The following is a 15,652-nucleotide window of genomic DNA, read 5'->3' as shown; positions in this document are numbered from 1 at the left end:
AAATAGGTGTTGCTTTAAGGTCCTAATTGTCATTATTTTACTATTTTATTCGGAATATAGCCACAGTTTTTTTATAGATTGAAATAATTAGCTATGGTTTTCCAAGAAATTGTGGGCATATATTGAATCTTTTAGCCACAGTTTGTCAAAAAACCATAGCTATAGGTTAGAGTATTTAGCTTCGGTTTTAGCAAAAAAACCGTGGTTATAGGTTATTACATTTAGCTATGGTTTTGTAGCAAACCATAGCTATAAATAGAAGAATTATAGTTACGGTTTTATAAAAATCCGTAGTTATAGATTTGGTTATATAACTAGGACAATTTTAAAATCGTAGCTATATGCATCTTTTAGCTACGGTTCAGCCCGTGGCTAAAGGTTCATATGGTTTATATTCACCCTTTATCTACGGATAGATATTGTAGCTATAGATGGGTTATAGCTATGGATTAGTTAAACCGTAGTCGTAATCAATAGCCACATGAACATAGGCTACGGTTTTCTGTCCATAGTTAAACCGTAGCTTAGGTCTGTAGCTACGGTTTTTTGACCTTTAGCCACAGTTTTGTCCATAGCTAAAGGCCATATTTCTTGTAGTGTTTATAGAGCTGGGCTTGGCTAAGGCCTATTTAGTTTGGACTTGAGTTTCTTGTAAGTTTGAGCTTCTATCTTGAATTTTCAAATTTAGCCCATTTAGAATGTTGACATGTGGAACAAAAATTTTATGTGCCTAGAGTCTCATCCAAGTGTTGCCAACTTCCCTAGGTGGGAAGGTTACTTACCCACTTGGGAGAGGGAAAATAAATTCTACATGGACCCCATATAAATCTGAAAAATTGTTACACAACATATGCCCTTAGCTCCAATAAGTCTGATGTACACAAACATTTATCTATAAATGAATAAAGTACATTGTTGTTTCATGATCATATTGATGTGTTTTTGTATATTACCTCTTAAATTGGACACTTATGATAATTGTGTTAGTTTAGAATGTTCCCAGCCATTGAATAGACTTGGAGAGTTTATCCTAACAAAGCTAACATTGGTGTGTTGCCAAATAGTTGGAGCAACTTGTCTCAACTACTGGGGTTAGAGTCAAAGTACATGTAGTGGGTGTTTGGAAGAAACACTAATTAGATTATGAGTCTTGAACTCTGCATTTTGCTCTCTCTTCTTCTCTCTTGTGTCTCAAGAAACCCTAATCATGACCGAGGCTTTTCAAGAACTGATTTCTATTAGTTTTTCCTTTGAGTTTTTGCGAGAAAAATGTTGGGGAAATCAGGCTCATACATCCTATTCGATCCAAGCAAGTAGGATAGCAGATTTGTTGAAATCAGAGTTGTTGAATTGGTTTCTCCCGTACACTATGCTATCTTCAGTTGGAGGCCAATTTTGGGATTGATATTGGGTGTAAAATTCTAGCTTGGGATCGATCTTCAATTTGTAGTCTTTGTATTAGGTATAATCTCCTTTCAATTTGGTTTCAAATCTGGTCTGCTTCAGCGCAAGATCAACTCGAAAAATTTAGTTTTCAAATTCATTGGGAAATCGGTTCTTGAAAGGGGTAAAAAATTTTTGAAATTTTGCCCAACCATTTAGCATGGTTCAGCTATCCATATGATGGATTCAAAACCCTTCCAACAAAAATAACATGAATATCTTGGCTAGTGGGAACCAAAATCCCATTGACAAACTCCCCCCCCCTCAAAATCCAGAAAAAAAAAATAGAACAGACCCTTAAAGTTTCACGACTAAACCCAAGTCTTCTAATAGTGCAAGGTGGATGTTATTTTTGGTTCGTGGTGTCTGGCTTGGAGTCTTGGACCATGACCATGCTTGGAAGCTTCTATACAACGTTCGGTGGCACTTGGTCAGGGTTTCTAAAGGATCTTTCAAACTCGAAAATTAAAAAGATGTTTCAGGTTTCAAAAGATAAAGTTAAAACTTAGAAAGTTCATTTATTTTTGGTAGTATTAGAAAGTTCATTTGGTATTTGATAAAATTAAAATTACAGCAAATCCAATGTTGTAAACCCGAGACACTTGATCATTGAGCCAATTCATATGACAAAACCGAATCCAATTTGGACTCCCAAATTTAATGGAAATAAAGAAATTAATTGTAAGGTTGACTTTGGTGATGGCGAAAATCCTCTTCTTGAAAACTCCTCCAATGGCCTTGAAAATCTTGAGGCAGTGGGGAAGGCAATTTTGATGGTGACAACTTTGTTGGAGAAGGAGAAATGGAGTAAGATTGGAATGACTAGGAGCTGCAACTAGAAGTACAAGAGAAAGGAAAAGAGATCCAATCTAGCCAACAAAATGATAATTTTGATGGGGTGAAAATGGACTCGAAAATCTGTGTGGTGACCAATGCAAATTCTAATGTGGAATGTTAGAGGGGCGGGCAGACCTCACCTGAGACATCAAGTCATCGACCTCTCAAAATCTCATTGTATTGATTTATGCTTTTTGATGGAAACTAGAGTTGGTCTAGATATGCAAAGAAAATTCTTAGAACTTTTCCTTTTGATGATTTTATTTTTGTTGAGTCTGTTGGATTTTTTGGAGGTCTATGGATCATGTGGAAAAAAACTCAATGTAATCTGAAAGTTATTTTCTTGAATGATAGAATTGTTCATGCGCTAGTAGAGGATCTAATATTAAGTAGATCTTGGCTTTGTACTTTTGTATATGCTCCTCCAAATCATGTTGAACAAAAAAGTGTGTGGTCTTGGCTCAAAGAAATTGCTGATAATGTCGACCAGCCTTGGTTGTATCATGGGGGATTTCAACTCCCTTAGAAGTAGTGAAAAAAAATGTGGTGGCCAAGCTGTAACAAGTAGCTAGACCAGAGATTTTAATGATCTTATCGATTACTGCAATTTAATTGAGATAGAAATGCAAGGTCTTCAATTTACTTGGAGAAATAACAATGTCAGAGAGAAGATTGATTGGGTTTTTCTCTAATGGTTGGTGGAGGACTCGCCATCTGGAGGCGTCTCTTACCAACCTCCCTGGCTTCAGATCACTCCCCTCTCCTTCAAACTAATGCTAAACTGAATATTGGGCACCAAATCTTTTAGATTTGAGGTTATGTGGTACCTTGAGCCTGGTCTTGAGGAGGTTATTCAAAATTCATGGTGTTGTCCTTTTGAGGGATCAAGAGCCTCCTAATTTATCAAGAGAAGAAATTTACTTGTTAAAAATTTAAGAGAATGGAACAAGAAAAAATTTGGTAATATTTTCCATTTCAAAGATAAAATCAAGAATTAGTTAGGTGAGGTCCAGGTAAGAATAGTAAATGATAATCAAAACATCTCCCTTCTAAATTTGGTGTCAGCTCTCCAAAGACACCTCAACTCTATACTCATTAAAGAGGAGACTTATTGGGCCCAAAATGCCATACTCAATTGGACCAAACTTGGAGACAGGAATAACAGTTTTTTCCATACTACGACCACAATAAGAAAGAATAGGAATAGAATTTCTAGAATCAGAAATAATGAGGGGAAATGGGTGTGTGACTAGAATGATATAGCTGAATATCTAAGTGATAATTTTGAGAAGAGATTCAAAACTAATGGTCTAGTTGATGCTAATGAATTTATTTAGGTAATACATTCCTCCATAACCAATGAGCAGAATTTATCCATTTTTAGAGAAGTAACAGATAAAGAAATCAAAGACACAATCTTTGCTGTGAAGGATCTCAAGGCTCCGGGCCCGGATGGACTTAATGCACTATTTTTTTAAAAATATTGGAATATAATTGGAAATTCCATCTGCAGTATTGTTAAAGCATTCTTCCACTTTGGGAAGATGAATAAAATTATCAATAAAATCTTTATCACACTTATTCCTAAAACTGCCAACCCAGAGACAACTAATAATTATAGGCCTATAAGCTTGCGCAATGTCATTTATAAAATTATCTCAAAAGTTTTAGTAAATAGAAACAAGCCTTTCCATAATGACATTGTCTCCTTTTTTCAAAGTGGTTTCATTCCTACTAGTCAAATCACAGATAATGTTCTCATAGCTCATGAAATCATGCATACTATGAAGAAGAAAAAGGGTAAAAAAGGGCATATGGCAATGTAAGATTGATATGGAGAAAGCTTATGATAAACTTGATTAGGACTTTATTGACAAAGTGCTTAGACATTTTGGCTTTCACAATACATGGGTGAACTGGGTCATGGAGTGTATTAAAATGTTAACATATAGGATTATAGTGAATGGGGTTCCTGCTCGAGATATTACCCCATTCAGAGGGATAAGACAAGGGGACCCCTATCCCCATATGTCTTTGTCCTCTGTGCGGAGGCACTCACGCTTAACCTATTGAAGGAAGCTTCTAGCCCCGAGAGTCCTATTGGTTGTCGGGTTTCCAGAGGTGGGCCTTCTTTAGCTATTCTTTAGTTTATTGACGATTGCATCATCTTTGCCAAGGCTGACATATAGGCTTGTTGTACAATCAGGAACATCCTGTCTAATTTTGCCAAAGCCTCAAGGCAGGCCCCAAATTTTTCCAAGTCAACCTTACTTTTCTCAAAAAATATCCACCAAAGATGTAGGAAAATCATGTCAAAAATTCTCAAAATTCCTTTACAGGCAAAGAATGAAATTTACCTGTTACTCCCATATTTAACAACAAAATATAATAACGACACCTTCAAATTTTTTAGTGAAAAGATGGAGAGCAAACTGGTTGGATGGAAAAGGAACTATCTCTACCTTGCTTGTAAAGTCACTCTCATTAAGGCTTAGATTTTTTATGGACTAACAGTAAAGATTAGAAACCCCTTCATCTCATTAATTGGGACAGACTTTGAACTTCTAAAATGGTGGGGTAGGTTGGGCCTAAAGAATCTAGCTTGGATAAATGAACCTTGCCTTGCCAAATTAGGTTAGAAAATTCTAAATGAAAAAGATAACTTATGGGTCCAAATTGTAAGTAGCAAATATCTCCGGAGAAAAGACTTTTGGGAGACTAAGCCAAATAAGAACCATTCATGGACTTGGAAAAGCATCCTTGGGTCCTGTAATCTACTTAAGAGAGGGCTAGGAATGACTATTGGCAAGGGTAATGAGACAATTTTGGTTGGATAAGTGGTCTGATGATGTTCCCCTGATCATTTTGGTTAACAAAATAGATATTAGTAACATTGACCTCCAAGTTAGTGATGTCATCAATCACGAGATAAAAACCTAGAATGAAGATTTGATCAAGAACCTTGTACCAGTAAGTGCATGGAAAAAATTAGAAATATTTTTGTTCCATCCGGTGAACAGGATTGTAAAATTTGGAGACCTAACCCAAAAGGTGATTTCTCTATCAAATCAGCATATAATGAGGCTTGCTGGATGTATGGTGTCCCTACCAGAGTGACAAAGGAAATCAACAAAATCTTGAATCTGGAAGTGGCCCCCAAGATCAAGATGTTCTTATATATCTTGCTTAATAATAAACTCCCCTCCAAGATAGCTCTTAGGAAAAGAGGTGTTGATATTGATGGCTGTTGTGACTTTTGTGGTGAAGAGGATTCTACTCATATCTTTTTAAAATGTCATTTCACTAAACAAATTCGGAGCATAACGAAGGATACTATTCTGACTCCTCAGGGGAATTGCAATTCGGTGCTTGAATGGTGGGCATCCTTGGATGATATTTCTCATTATCCGAAGATTCCCTTTGCAAAAGAAAAAATATCTATCTTGCTATGCCAAATTTGGAAGAATCAAAATGATAAAACTTTCAATAACAAGGCAATCCCTCCTCCAATTATCATTGGCAGAGCTAAAAGCTCCTTTTTGGAAGCAAAAGCAAGTTTTGTTAGTGATTCATTGATGGCTCCAATTAAGATGGTCATCCCTATCAAGTGGGTTAAGCCAAAACTAGATGAAATCAAAATAAACTTTGATACATCTTGCATAAACAACAGATGCACCATTGCTTGTGTGGTCAGAAACCACCTTGGCCAGATTGTGGATTTCAAAGCCTATGGTATAGGATCCTCAACTATCAATCTTGCTGAAGCGTGGGCAGCTTGGGAAGCTCACAATCTTGCTCTCAATTTCAACAAAAAAATCCATTATCATTGAATACGATTCAGAACTTGTCATTGACTGTCTAAAAAACCAGGTGGACCCTCCATGGAGACTGAGAATGATCATTGAAGGTTGCAAGTCTTTGGTCGAGAGAATGGACAATGCGTTGGAGTACAGACACACATTCTGGGAAGGGAACTGAGTTGCTGATTGGCTTGGTAATTGTGCTCATTCAAATCTTAGTTCAATTTCTTATTTGCCTTTCTTTCTTAAGTGTCTTTCTTTAGATGACATATGGGGATGGGCTACCCCTTGTTGTATGTCCTGTTTTGGATTTCTGATTATATCAAAAAAATTAGAGCTACTAAATTAAATAAACAAGATAACAAATTAAATATACAGTTCATCAAATCAAAAGGTGAGAAAAAAAGGCAAAATCTATGGTGCATCCGTTGCACCATGCCATGGAACAAAAGACATGATTGAATGAACTTGATGGTAAATACCTTACGAAAGTAAACTTTTAACAAACATTAACTAATAAGAACGAAACAAACTCCAATATGATTGCTTGAGATCAAAATTTAATATTAATGAAGACACCTTCGTAAATTTAAAAAGAAAAAAAGTTCATCTGGATCGATGAGGTGCATAGACTGATTTGAGAGCTTACTAGTTTATTTCCATCTAAACTTCAAAAAAGGCAACATCCTTGGAATGAAATTCTTCACTTCCCAGAAAAAAATAAAAAAGAAAAAAAGAAAAATTATTAAAACATTGCATGATTCTTACTTGATCTGGCATTAGTTGTAAGTTAATAAATTTACTTGTAAATACATAATATGAGACATCTCATGTGTCTCGCATTCTCTTCCATTCTGCTGCCTTTTGTCGAGTGATTGCTTCACAACTTAGTACCTCAATCCAAGGGTGAAAGGTGATCCAGTGTCTTTCAACCACTCATCCCCTTGAATGAATGGTCCAACAGTGTAACGAAGAGCCTCATCTTTTTTGGTGATGACCTTGAAACCCTTCCATTTGACCCTATGGTCGGTGTTAGCACCTGGACCACGGTTGTTATACTCGGCATAGAACAAAGTATCGAGTGCAAAGTCTCCTGCCCATGGCATCCACCCTTCAGGTCTGATTACATCACCAATTGTTGATTCCATGATAACCGTCACTGCATATTCTTTCCACGGACGGCCCAAGTATGAAGGGATCTTCAACCTTTCGGCAACGAGCCTCTGTTCTGGGACTATTTTGCAGTTCTGGAGCACCAAACCAGTGCTCTCATCCTTGAATTTCTTTCCTTGTGCTGTCACTGTGTTTTGCTGGTTGTCCAGAGGCCTCCTAACGATGATGAGAGAATTTTGGATCACTGTGCTCGAGTCACCGAATATGAAGTCGATGGTACCAGAAATGACACAGTTTCGATAGAATTGACGATGGGCTTGAACATACAAGGTGTCTTGGTACCCATCCATTCTACAATTGAAGAAGGCCGCCCTATCGGATTGAACACGAAGCGCCACTGCTTGGTGCCCTTCTGGACCGGCGGTGTTATGGAATCCCATCGACCTGCAGATGAATCCATCTCCAATAACAGCTACAAGAGGAATTAATAGAAATTTATGAAAAATAAACTTGCTAGGATCAAGTAAAAAGGAACAAAAGGAAAAAGGAATATTAGGTTGATTTGATCCTGCTTACAGAACGAAGCAGTCTGAAATGTGGAGATGCCCTCACGGTTGCTCTTGTGTCCAGTGACGATTGTCCTCCTTGGCCCATCTCCATACATCAAAATATTAGTCTGGTCTTTGGTGATTGTAATGTACTCGTCGTAGGTCCCGGCTTTCACATATATAACATACCTAGAAGTACTAGAGTCATTTTTCTGAGACCCTTTTTTCTTGGAGTATGCGGCAAGTGCTTCAGCAATTGTCTTGTAGTGCCCACTACCATCTTTGGCCACCACTGCGTTAGGCGCCACTCGTCCATTGTCTTGCAAAGCTAAAAGCTTACGGTCTGTTGGTGCAAACCAAGTAGGGTAACCCTGTGCATCTAGGAGTCGGCGCCGAGATTTGATGTTGAAGTCGAGGTTGATATTTAAGGCTTTGAGTATTGAAGACATCTGGCCGATGATGGTGAGGGCGTTGCTAGTAAGCTGAGTGGCATTGAGGAGCCCATTCTGCATTGAATTCTTCAACTCTGGGTGTTCAAATCCATCAATGCACGACTCTTGGTAAGACACAACAGCGCTCAACCAATTCTTGAACTCTGCAGTGACATCAGCTGCTTTGTTCTTTTCAGGGTCACCCGCCATGGAGATGGCTGACTGGAGGTCGTCGATGGCAAATTGCAACAACTCCTTGCAATCCTCGACTGCCATCTTATCAATGGAGCCTTGGGCATCTTTACCAATGAAGCCGGACTTTTCCAATGCCGCTTCCACCTCCCCGTTGGTGGCCTCAAAGGCGGCCTTGAGGTAGTCCTCAGGGGTAGCACTTTTATTGTTGGCGACGGGGGTAAGGGTTTTAATGCAAGCATCCTCGAAGTCGGTTAGCGCACAGATTGCTTTAACATTTTTCATTGCCGTTGATGACATAGCTTTCTTTGCAATGTCTCCGGCAGAGAAGCCATCGGTATCATGGCCGACGGCAGTATTGATGGCGGTACCAACAACAAGGAGGAGCGAGATACCAAGGGCTATCAGCTTACCCATTGCTTTAATTGTTAACTTTCTCTTTCCCGTTCCGCTAAACTGACAAAGGTTTATAACATGCATGGTAATCCCAATTTAGCATAACTAATTAAATAACACCATGAAAGTTGCGTTAAGTATGGGGTGATTGACTGCGCTCTATTTGTCTTCAGAAAACAAGCGATTGGAGACCGTTTCCAATTTCTTATTCACCACCAGTTCTACAACAACTCATAATTAATAAAAAACACAATACTTTTCTGTTTTTCTTTCTTTTTTTGTTTCTATTTTCTATCTTTGTGTTTGTATATATATTTCAGCCTTGAAGTATAATCGTAAATGCTATTTGATGTACCATTTGAGGTTCTAAACTAGTTTTATTGATTTCACAATCGGAGAAATTAATTGGATATAAAAAATATTTAAACATAATCTTTCTTATGTTTTGTTCTTTTGTATAAAGGGCGTTATCAAGTACCGAGTTTCTGCCAAAATGGTAATGCATAATATGTCACAATTAAAAACTAATGAATGAAACTACATAAAATATAATCAATATACTATCAACATATCATCTTTATTTTCGATTAATTGGTTTAAATTGTTTCCATGGCAAAATGGATATCATAGAAAGCGTACACAGATCTGCTATGAAATCCACATGTGAAATCATGAGTAAAGAGACCAATGTTCCTTAAACATGAGATCCACATGTGGTGTAACCACAACCACCAGGTGTATGGAATATTGGCATGTTCACTCATAATTTGTTACTTTGGCTCAGTTTGGAAAGAGTATAAATGCAAATATGTATAATGCAAATACATAGAAAATAATACAAAATATAAGGTTTTGCACTCTACGTATTTTCATCTGTACTCCTTCCAAATTAAACATAGGCTCAGTTTAGAAGAAGTACAAATACAAATATGTAGAGTGCAAATCCGTGTATTTTGTATTAGGTTCAAATAGTTGTGTTCGGACCAAATCTCGACTCTATAGAAAGTGGGCTCTTAATGTGCTACACTTATTAAGTAATATAAAATGTTTAACGTGATTGTGTCCAATTGTAATACACCACGTGTCCAATTGCAATTTTCTTTTTTCTATTAATGTTTATTTTAGTTAGATAAATTGTTAATAATTTTTATTATTCTAATTTGAATTTAAATGAATTTAATTTTTTATTAACTTTTGCTAGATAGCTTTTTTTTTTGTTTTTTACTACATTTTATTTATTTTCATTACTATTAAATATAGGTGCAGAATAATAATTTCAGATTAAATCACTAGGTTAAAACATCTTATGAGATATTATACATATATACTAATACTTATTAAATTGTTTAAAATTTATTTATTAATACTTATTCTAATTTTCCTTATTTGTATTAGTATTATTTTATTGTTACCAACTTTATGTGTTGATATTATATATATAAGATTAATTGTTACCAACTTTATGGGCTATCAATGGATCGGATATTGCTCCAGTTCAATCTGGTCCAACATGAGTCCATTGCAGATGAACTAAGTCTACTTCAATTTGATAAATATTTTGGACTAGGTTTCAAATTTATCTTAATTCAGATTGTGTGGAATACAAACTTAGTCCTTTGACACCCAAGGTTCAAAATATTGATATATATCATATCGTATCGTTGGCTTAACGATACGCCCCTACAAGTGTCGTATCGGGGTGTGACCTAGTTCAGGGGGTAGACCAGCCTTAGATCAATCACTCTGAACCAATTTCAAAAAAAACAATAAAAGGAAGAGTGAGCTTCGATACACACCGACATGCCTCTATTGGCGTTTCGGCCTTATCGATATTTTATCTTTTGTCAATGGACAGGGTATTGGTATAACCCAATAGAGTGCAATATAAATCTATTATAGATGGACTAAGTCCCATCCAATCCAATAAAATATTTGGAACATTACTTCTCGACTAGTACAATTCAACATGTCTTATTGGACCGTCCAACGAGTTCAAATTGGTGTTGATTTGGATGAGGTCCAACTCAAATCCAGTCCATTGAGATGCTTAATTACATATTTAATTTTTTTATTAATTTAATATAGACATGGAGAAATTTATGAATGTCAATGGGGTGGGCTTAGGGCAAGAACCATATTCCCAGTCACCCCTAATTTTTGAAGCAACTCCACATTCATGTCCTCGATTTCTCTCAGGGAGAAAAATGAACCTCCATCCCTAATGGAGACAAGTTCCCCCGTGTAGGACCCAAATCCCTGAGTTCTTTTTTTTTTTATAATTCGATTAATTTATTTTAATTCATAAAATTTATTTAAGAATAATTAATAAAAGCGAGGCAATTGATTGATAATACAGAGGGAAATTTGTGCATAAATTATTGGGTAAAATACAAAAGCCTCCCCTGAAATTTCCGATAATCATAAAAGCCTTTCCTGTAGTTTTATTTTAACAAAAACCTCCCCCAAACTTTTAAGGAACTCGACAAAAATCTCCCTTCCATCCTTGACCTTTGACCTAGACAAAAAACTATTAAAATTACAAAACTTCCCTTGATTAAATCGTCAGTGTATCATTAAAATATTTCAAAATACCAGAACCGCCCCTGCTTGTCTAAGTGGATCCTCTATATATGTGTTTAAGTCTCTGTATGCGACACCGTTATGGCTCATGACCTTCAACCCTTCTGCAATTGTTATAGCATTTTTTTTTTTTTGTATTCTTCCTTCTTATCTTCTTTATTGCCTTTCTGGTTTCTTGTCTTCCTTCTTGGGTATGGGGGAGATGGGCTCCACCTTCTTCTTCGTCTTCTACTCTAATTGCTTTCGAATTTTCAGTGGGTCTATTTTCCCTACGACGGTTAGCCTATTGTTGCCACTGTCTCCTTTGACGTCTTCACTACCTTTATCCACCACAGACGCAACAGCAAAATGAAGAGATGATTAAAATATTTAGAGGCAAGAAAATGAAGAGATGTAAACCAAGTTAAGTAGGAAACCAAAGTTGAGAATAATATGCACCAAGAAGTCTAAGCAATAGTGAAATTTAAATATAGAGACATTTTTATAAGAAAAGGGGAAATCAAAACAAATAGCTCCTATTTGAAAAATCAAAACTACTTCTTCCCAAAATATTTTATAAGTAAATCAGTAGAGATGGGAGCAATGGATCTCGATCTCAAAGCAATTTTTGTAAAATCCCAGAAGAAGAAAGAAAAAATTTTGAGAAAACAGGAAACGGATTCTGCTTCTTTCTCATTGACTTATGTATGTCTATACTCAGAAAAACGGAAGGAATTTGAAATAGAACTGTGAAAAGATGCTACAGCCTACAGGTGCTACTTTTAACACCAATGACAAGAGAAACAGAAAGATTAATTCTAATGTTTTTGATGTATCTTCGAAACCCATAGCAGATCGTTTGACCTTCTTGGCGCAACCTTCACAGTGCATATCATCCTTCAAGACCACGGTAATCAAACCATCATCCTTTTTCCCTCTGCCAACCTTCTTTCTCACCTTCATTCTTGTTCTCCTTCTACAACAAAGCAAAGCCAAGAAAAAAATGAAATGAGATCATGGCCATTTCGAAACTTCAGCCTAACAAACAACAGGTTGAGAGCAGGGGAGGGAGAAGTAATTAATGACACTAGTGAGGGGCAATTTCATAACTTTATCAGTTTTTCATCTGGGTCAATAAGAGAAGGGAGATTTTGTTGAATTCTTTAAAAATTCAGGGGAGGTTTTGTTAAAGCGAAATTATAGGGGAGACTTATGATTATCAGAAACTTCAAGATACCTTAAATTATTAAAGAATAATTAATATCAGAGAGAAAGAGAGAGAGATAATAAAAATAGTTAAGATTAAAGTAAGAGAGTATTTTTTGGAGATGAGGTGAGTTTTAACTTTTAACTGAGAACAATAATTTTGGAGGTGGAGAGATATTTCCGGAATACTTCTAGGTAACTGGCTGAGAATGGATTTAGATAAGTTTACATGTGTCACACATTAAAAGGAGAGGCCACCTGACATGGATGAAATTCTTTTAGTAAATAATAAAGATTCTTTAAAAAATGTTAAAAAGCGTGTGTGACGTGTAGACCTACCTCATGTATCCCCAACCAAGTTACCTAAAAGTATTTCTACCGTCCCTCTCTCATAAAAGATCTTCCACTCATAAACTTACTTTATGGTGATGGTAAATTTACCATGTTAAACATGAAAGTATATTTTATGAAACATAACTAATGAAAACTAAATAGATTCTAACATCATTGATTGAGATTAGAATTAAGATAAAACCGAGATATTATTGAATGAAAAATAAAAGGCACATTATTAAGCATTGACTAATTTCAAAATTAACATAGTTAGGATAGACTTCCCTCCAGACTCCAAAGAAGGGAACATTCCCGGGAAGAAATTATTCACTTCCCACTAAGAAAGAGAGAAAATAATGAAAACAATAATACATTGTACGATTCTCACTTGCTGTCTCATTATTTGTACTTTTATGTGTTAAAACATAATATGGGACGTCTTATGTCTCATATTCTCTTCCATTCTGATGCCTATTGTCAAATAATTGCTTCATAGCTTAATGGCTCAACCCAAGGGTGACAGGTATTCCAGTTTCTGGCAACCACTCGTTCCCTTGAAGGAGTGATCCAGCAGTGAAAGGAAGAGCCTCGTCTCTATTGGTGATGACCTTGAAACCCTTCCATTTGACCCTCTGGTTGGTGTTAGCACCTGGGCCAACGTTGTTATACTCGGCATAGAACAAAGTATCGAGTGCAAAGTTGCCTGCCCATGGCAACCACCCTTCAGGTCTGATTACATCACCAATTGTTGATTCCATGATAACCGTCACTGCATATTCTTTCCATGGGCGGCCCAAGTATGAAGGGATCTTCAACCTTTCGGGAACAAGCTTCGGTTCTGGCTCGATCTTGCAGTTCTGGAGAACCAAAGCAGAGCTCTCACCCTTCAATTTCTTTCCTTGTGCGGTCACTGTGTTTTGCTGGTTGTCCAGAGGCCTCCTAATGATGATCGTACTATCTTGGATCAATGTGATCGAGTCACCAAATATGAAGTCGATGGTACCAGAAATGGCACAGTTTTTATAGAATTGACGATGGGCCTGAACATACAAGGTGTCTTGGTACCCATCCATTCTACAATTGAAGAAGGCCGCCCTATCGGCTTGGACACGAAGCGCCACTGCCTGATGCCCTTCTGGACCGGCTGTGTTTTCAAATCCAATAGACTTGCCGATGAATCCATCTCCAATAACAGCTACGAGAGGAATAGAAATTTATGAAAAACAAACTTGTTAGAATCAAGAAAATAGGTACTAAAGGAGAAAGGAATATTAAGTTGATTGATCCTGCTTACAGAACGAGGCAGTCTGAAATGTTGTGATGCCATCACGGTTGCTCTTGTGTCCAGTGATGATTGTACTGGTTGGACCATCTCCATACATCAAAATATTAGTCTTCTCTTTTGTGATTGTAATGCACTCGTCGTAGGTCCCGGCTTTCACATATATAACATATCTAGAAGCACTATTCTTGGGGTATGCGGCAATTGCTTCAGCAATTGTCTTGTACTGCCCACTACCATCTTTGGCCACCACTACACTAGGCGCCAGTCGTCCATTGTCTTGCAAAGCTAAAAGCTTACGGTCCGATGGTGCAAACCAAGTAGGGTAACCATCTGCATTTAGATGTCTATGGTGTCCGTGCTGTCCGTGATGTTGGTGCCGAGGCTTGATTTTGAAGCCAACGTTGATATTTAAGGCTTCGAGTATTGAAGACATCTCACCGATGATGGTGAGGGCGTTGCTGGTAAGCTGAGTGGCATTGAGGAGTCCATTTCTCATTGATCTCTTCACCTCTCGGTGTTCGAATCCATCAATGCATGACTCTTGATAAGACACAACAGCGCTCAACCAATTCTTGAGCTCTGCAGTAAGATCAGCTGCCTTGTGCCTTTCATGGTGACCCACCATGGATATGGCTGATTGGAGCTCGTCAATGGCAAATTGCAACAACTCCTTGCAATCCTCGACTGCCATCTTATCAATGGAGCCGTGGGCGTCTTTAGCAATCACTCCTGACTTTTCCAATACAATTTGCACCTCTCGGGCGGTGACCTCAAAGGCGGCCTTGAGGTAATCATGAGGGGTAGCACTTGCATTGTTGGCCACAGGGGTAAGGGTTTTAATGCAAGAATCCTTGAAATCAGTGGCAGCACAGATAGCGTCGACACTTTTCATTGTCGCTGACATAGCTTTCTTGGCAATGTCTTCGACAGAGAATCCATGATGGCCGACGGAAGTATCGATGGTGGTACCAAAAATAAGGAGGAGCGAGATAGCAAAGGCTATCAGCTTGTCCATTTCTTTAGTTGCCCACTTTCTCTTTCACGCTCTTTTAAACTGACAAATTAAGGTTGAGGCTGAGGAACTTGTGTGTGTGCGAGGGGTTTATAACATGCATGGTTAATCCCAATTTAGCATAACTACTTAATCAACTAACACCATCAAAGCCCCGTTAAATATGGGGTCATTGACTGAGCGCCACTCGTCTTTAACAAAAAGGTCGTGGGAGACACTTTCAAATTTCTTATTCAAATTGATTTTAATTTAGATTGTGTTGAACATAAACTTGGTCTGTCACCCATGGTTCAAAATATCGATATGATATACCCGGTATCGGGCCTATCATATTATATTGTTGGCTTAACGATACACTCTTATAGGGTCGTATTGGGGTGTGACCTGGTTCAAGGGGTAGACTAGCCTTAAATCAACATTTTGGACTAGTTTAAAAGAAAAAACAAAAAAAAGGGAGAGCGGGCTTCAATACAGGCCGATATACTTCCACCAATATT

At 37.4% G+C, this 15,652-nt stretch overlaps 2 protein-coding genes across 2 annotated transcripts; both read right to left on the bottom strand.

The window, feature by feature from the left end:
- Positions 1–6,713: 6,713 nt before the first annotated feature.
- LOC148861015 (putative pectinesterase/pectinesterase inhibitor 13) lies at positions 6,714–8,832 on the bottom strand. Its single transcript, XM_088983393.1, has 2 exons — positions 7,770–8,832; positions 6,714–7,665 (listed from the first exon to the last, which is right to left on the bottom strand). The coding sequence occupies exons 1-2, from the start codon at positions 8,779–8,781 to the stop codon at positions 6,968–6,970; spliced, it is 1,710 nt and encodes a 569-aa protein (XP_088839519.1). The 5' UTR covers positions 8,782–8,832; the 3' UTR covers positions 6,714–6,967.
- A 4,216-nt stretch (positions 8,833–13,048) lies between these two features.
- On the bottom strand, positions 13,049–15,234 carry LOC148861014 (pectinesterase/pectinesterase inhibitor-like). The gene is made up of 2 exons (XM_088983392.1): positions 14,153–15,234; positions 13,049–14,053 (listed from the first exon to the last, which is right to left on the bottom strand). The coding sequence occupies exons 1-2, from the start codon at positions 15,156–15,158 to the stop codon at positions 13,356–13,358; spliced, it is 1,704 nt and encodes a 567-aa protein (XP_088839518.1). The 5' UTR covers positions 15,159–15,234; the 3' UTR covers positions 13,049–13,355.
- Between the last annotated feature and the right edge of the window lie 418 nt (positions 15,235–15,652).

This window comes from Nelumbo lutea, chromosome 4 (assembly GCF_056320005.1).
Source record: "Nelumbo lutea isolate HS-2025 chromosome 4, American lotus-T2T, whole genome shotgun sequence".
NCBI classification, from domain to species: Eukaryota; Viridiplantae; Streptophyta; class Magnoliopsida; order Proteales; family Nelumbonaceae; genus Nelumbo; species Nelumbo lutea.
The sequence above is the reverse complement of the archived record's forward strand: the minus strand, read 5'-3'. Positions and strand labels throughout refer to the sequence as shown.

Coding starts and splice junctions, on each gene's coding strand:
- LOC148861015 (XM_088983393.1), bottom strand. CDS start 8,781: ATGGGTAAGCTGATAGCCCTTGGTATCTCGCTCCTCCTTGTTGTTGGT. Junction 7,666..7,769: donor ATTTCAGACTGCTTCGTTCT/GTAAGCAGGATC, acceptor TTCCTCTTGTAG/CTGTTATTGGAGATGGATTC.
- LOC148861014 (XM_088983392.1), bottom strand. CDS start 15,158: ATGGACAAGCTGATAGCCTTTGCTATCTCGCTCCTCCTTATTTTTGGT. Junction 14,054..14,152: donor ATTTCAGACTGCCTCGTTCT/GTAAGCAGGATC, acceptor TTCCTCTCGTAG/CTGTTATTGGAGATGGATTC.